Genomic DNA, 2,446 nt, shown 5'->3' with positions numbered 1-2,446 from the left:
GACATTAATGAAGATGAAAACGGACTTAACATTTCATATAAATATAAATGCTATTATCACAATAACCCATTTAACAACAACAAAAAAAAAGTTTAGTAACAAACTTTATGAATAACCCTATTGGCCTATTCATTATAGATTATGCATCTAAATTCAATCCTAAGCCGCATGAAAGTGTAATTTACTCCATATATAAAGATGAGGTGGGGCGTAGTGGATTTATCATTTGGAGTTTGGACCACTCGCAAGTCACAACCTTTTCTTCTCCAAAGTCCCAAACTTAGAACCCCGGAATAATGGGGTCACTGGGTGGTGGTGGCTTTGGCCAAAATGGAATTTGGGGAATGCGCCCTTTTGATTCTCAAAATGGGGACAAAGGAAAAAGGAAATCACCCAAATCATCAGGATCATCTCCGGCTTCCCCAGAAGCCGGTGGTCGTTTCCCTGTTAAACAAGCAGCGACGGCCGCTGCTCTTGCCCTAACCGGTGACACTATTGCTCAGGTTCGCGAGAGATGGGTCAAAAATAAAGCTCTCCAAAATCAACATCCTTCCGATTCTCATGAGGTCAGTCACCTTTAATTAGTTCATTCCACTCTCTTTTTATTCCAAACGCTGGCTACTTTTTGGAGGAAATACTGAATACAGCCGAGGGTAATAGCTACAACACATGAGTTCAATAACAACATACTTACTTCCATTCATTTGTTTATCTCAACATTCTATTTTCGTTTCTTCCTGAGATTTGTACAATTACAAACTGAAAAGCAATTTTGATTATAAGATTTGAAATTACAACACAATCTATTAGGATTTGACATGGAGTCTCATGGACCATAATTGGCTTCGAGCTCTCCGAATGGCGTCTTATGGGTTCCTTCTTTATGGACCTGGCTCTTATGTCTGGTACCAGTATCTTGATCGTTGCATGCCAAAACAAACAGCACAGAATGTAGTAATAAAGGTAAAAGAAAAAACAAATCGAGTTCCCTTATTACTAGAAACAGCAACCTCCTTTCACTTTCATTGATAAATTTTATATTTATTTCCCTATTCATATGAACAGGTAGTATTGAACCAAATTGTGCTTGGTCCATGTGTAATTGCTGTTGTGTTTGCATGGAATAATCTGTGGCAAGGGAAACTTGCAGAGCTTCCAAATAAGTATCAGAAAGACGCTCTTAAAACATTACTTTTTGGTAACCCCTCTTTCTTTTTGACTTAAAGTGGAAAGCCTCCTTTTCCCACTTTCTCCATTAAGTCATTTTTTCTACATTATGTCAAAAAGAAACACCCATACATAGCTTATTGGATTAAGTCAAAAAGGAACAACACATCAGCATTCTAATATAATTTTACATTCAATGCAAATTTGAATTCTGCTCTGATTTATTTGCAGGATTCAGATTCTGGATTCCTGTTAGCGTGATTAATTTCTGGTATATTTCTCTCTTTTTTTCTTGTTTTTTATGCAGATTCCCCTGTCTGCAACATTGCTTAAACCATATCTTTTAGAATTTCACTTCTTTCTGTTACAACATTGTATTGTCAATTACTTTTAAATTTAGTTGAAGCATTGTAGTGTGAAATATTAACGCAATTATATCGTTGCTATAATTGGGTAGTTTTATTTATTTTTTTTTTTTTGAAAATACAATGTTGTAATAGGAAGAAACAAAAGTAAGATTCTATATAAAGAAATAAATGAAAGTAGGTTGCTATTTCATGTATTAAAACCCTTGAGATGTTAAAATGCAATAGTATACTAGTGAATTGAAGGTTGATTTGGCATATGTTGCAGGGCAATTCCTCTTCAAGCTCGTGTTGCTTTCATGTCCATGAATTCCATATTCTGGAATTTCTACTTGTCTTCGACTATGAGCAAGTGAAATTCTGCCCCTTTTATTTTATTTTTTATTTTTTTATTTCCCTTGGAGACATTTTTTTGTAAGCACATGATCAGGCCCTTTTTGTAGTAAGGTAACTTTGATATTCCAGAAATTTTTTTTATACGGTTTTGGACTTCATTGCCTTTTTTTTTTTTTTGTCTTGCTTTTGTAGCTGTAAAAAATAACGAAAAATAACCTGTATCAAATTTCTTTGCTGAATTGTATCCAAATGTTGGGATAATGACTTAAAAGGGTAATATATTTTTCGATTTCGTACATATTTGGTCACTGAGTTTTTTTTCGTCCACATTTACCCCTTCAACTTGTTAAATTGTACACATTCAATCCTTATCTCCGGTTATTCTAGGTTAGCCGAGAAACATGACTTAATAGGGTAATATATTTCTCATTTTGTATACATTTAGTACGTAATATTTTTGTACACATTTAGTCCTTAATATTTTTTTTGTTTCAAATTCATTTCTTTTTTGTTTTTATACTTATTCAGTACTTATGAATGATTTCTTTAGGTTTTTTTCACGACATTTTACGTGAGAC

At 33.8% G+C, this 2,446-nt stretch overlaps 1 protein-coding gene across 1 annotated transcript; it reads left to right on the top strand.

Moving 5' to 3' along the window:
• The first annotated feature begins 227 nt into the window (after positions 1 to 227).
• LOC145042248 (Peroxisomal membrane 22 kDa (Mpv17/PMP22) family protein) lies at positions 228 to 2,011 on the top strand. The gene is made up of 5 exons (XM_078990641.1): positions 228 to 566; positions 811 to 963; positions 1,066 to 1,198; positions 1,399 to 1,438; positions 1,801 to 2,011. Exons 1-5 carry the CDS (start codon positions 297 to 299, stop codon positions 1,886 to 1,888), a joined length of 684 nt encoding a protein of 227 aa, XP_078846767.1. The 5' UTR covers positions 228 to 296; the 3' UTR covers positions 1,889 to 2,011.
• Positions 2,012 to 2,446: the final 435 nt, after the last annotated feature.

Source organism: Lactuca saligna, chromosome 4 (genome assembly GCF_052625555.1).
Source record: "Lactuca saligna cultivar CGN05327 chromosome 4, ASM5262555v1, whole genome shotgun sequence".
In the NCBI taxonomy this organism is placed as follows: Eukaryota; Viridiplantae; Streptophyta; class Magnoliopsida; order Asterales; family Asteraceae; genus Lactuca; species Lactuca saligna.
The sequence above is the reverse complement of the archived record's forward strand: the minus strand, read 5'-3'. Positions and strand labels throughout refer to the sequence as shown.

Coding starts and splice junctions, on each gene's coding strand:
- LOC145042248 (XM_078990641.1), top strand. CDS start 297: ATGGGGTCACTGGGTGGTGGTGGCTTTGGCCAAAATGGAATTTGGGGA. Junction 964..1,065: donor CACAGAATGTAGTAATAAAG/GTAAAAGAAAAA, acceptor TCATATGAACAG/GTAGTATTGAACCAAATTGT. Junction 1,199..1,398: donor TCTTAAAACATTACTTTTTG/GTAACCCCTCTT, acceptor ATTTATTTGCAG/GATTCAGATTCTGGATTCCT.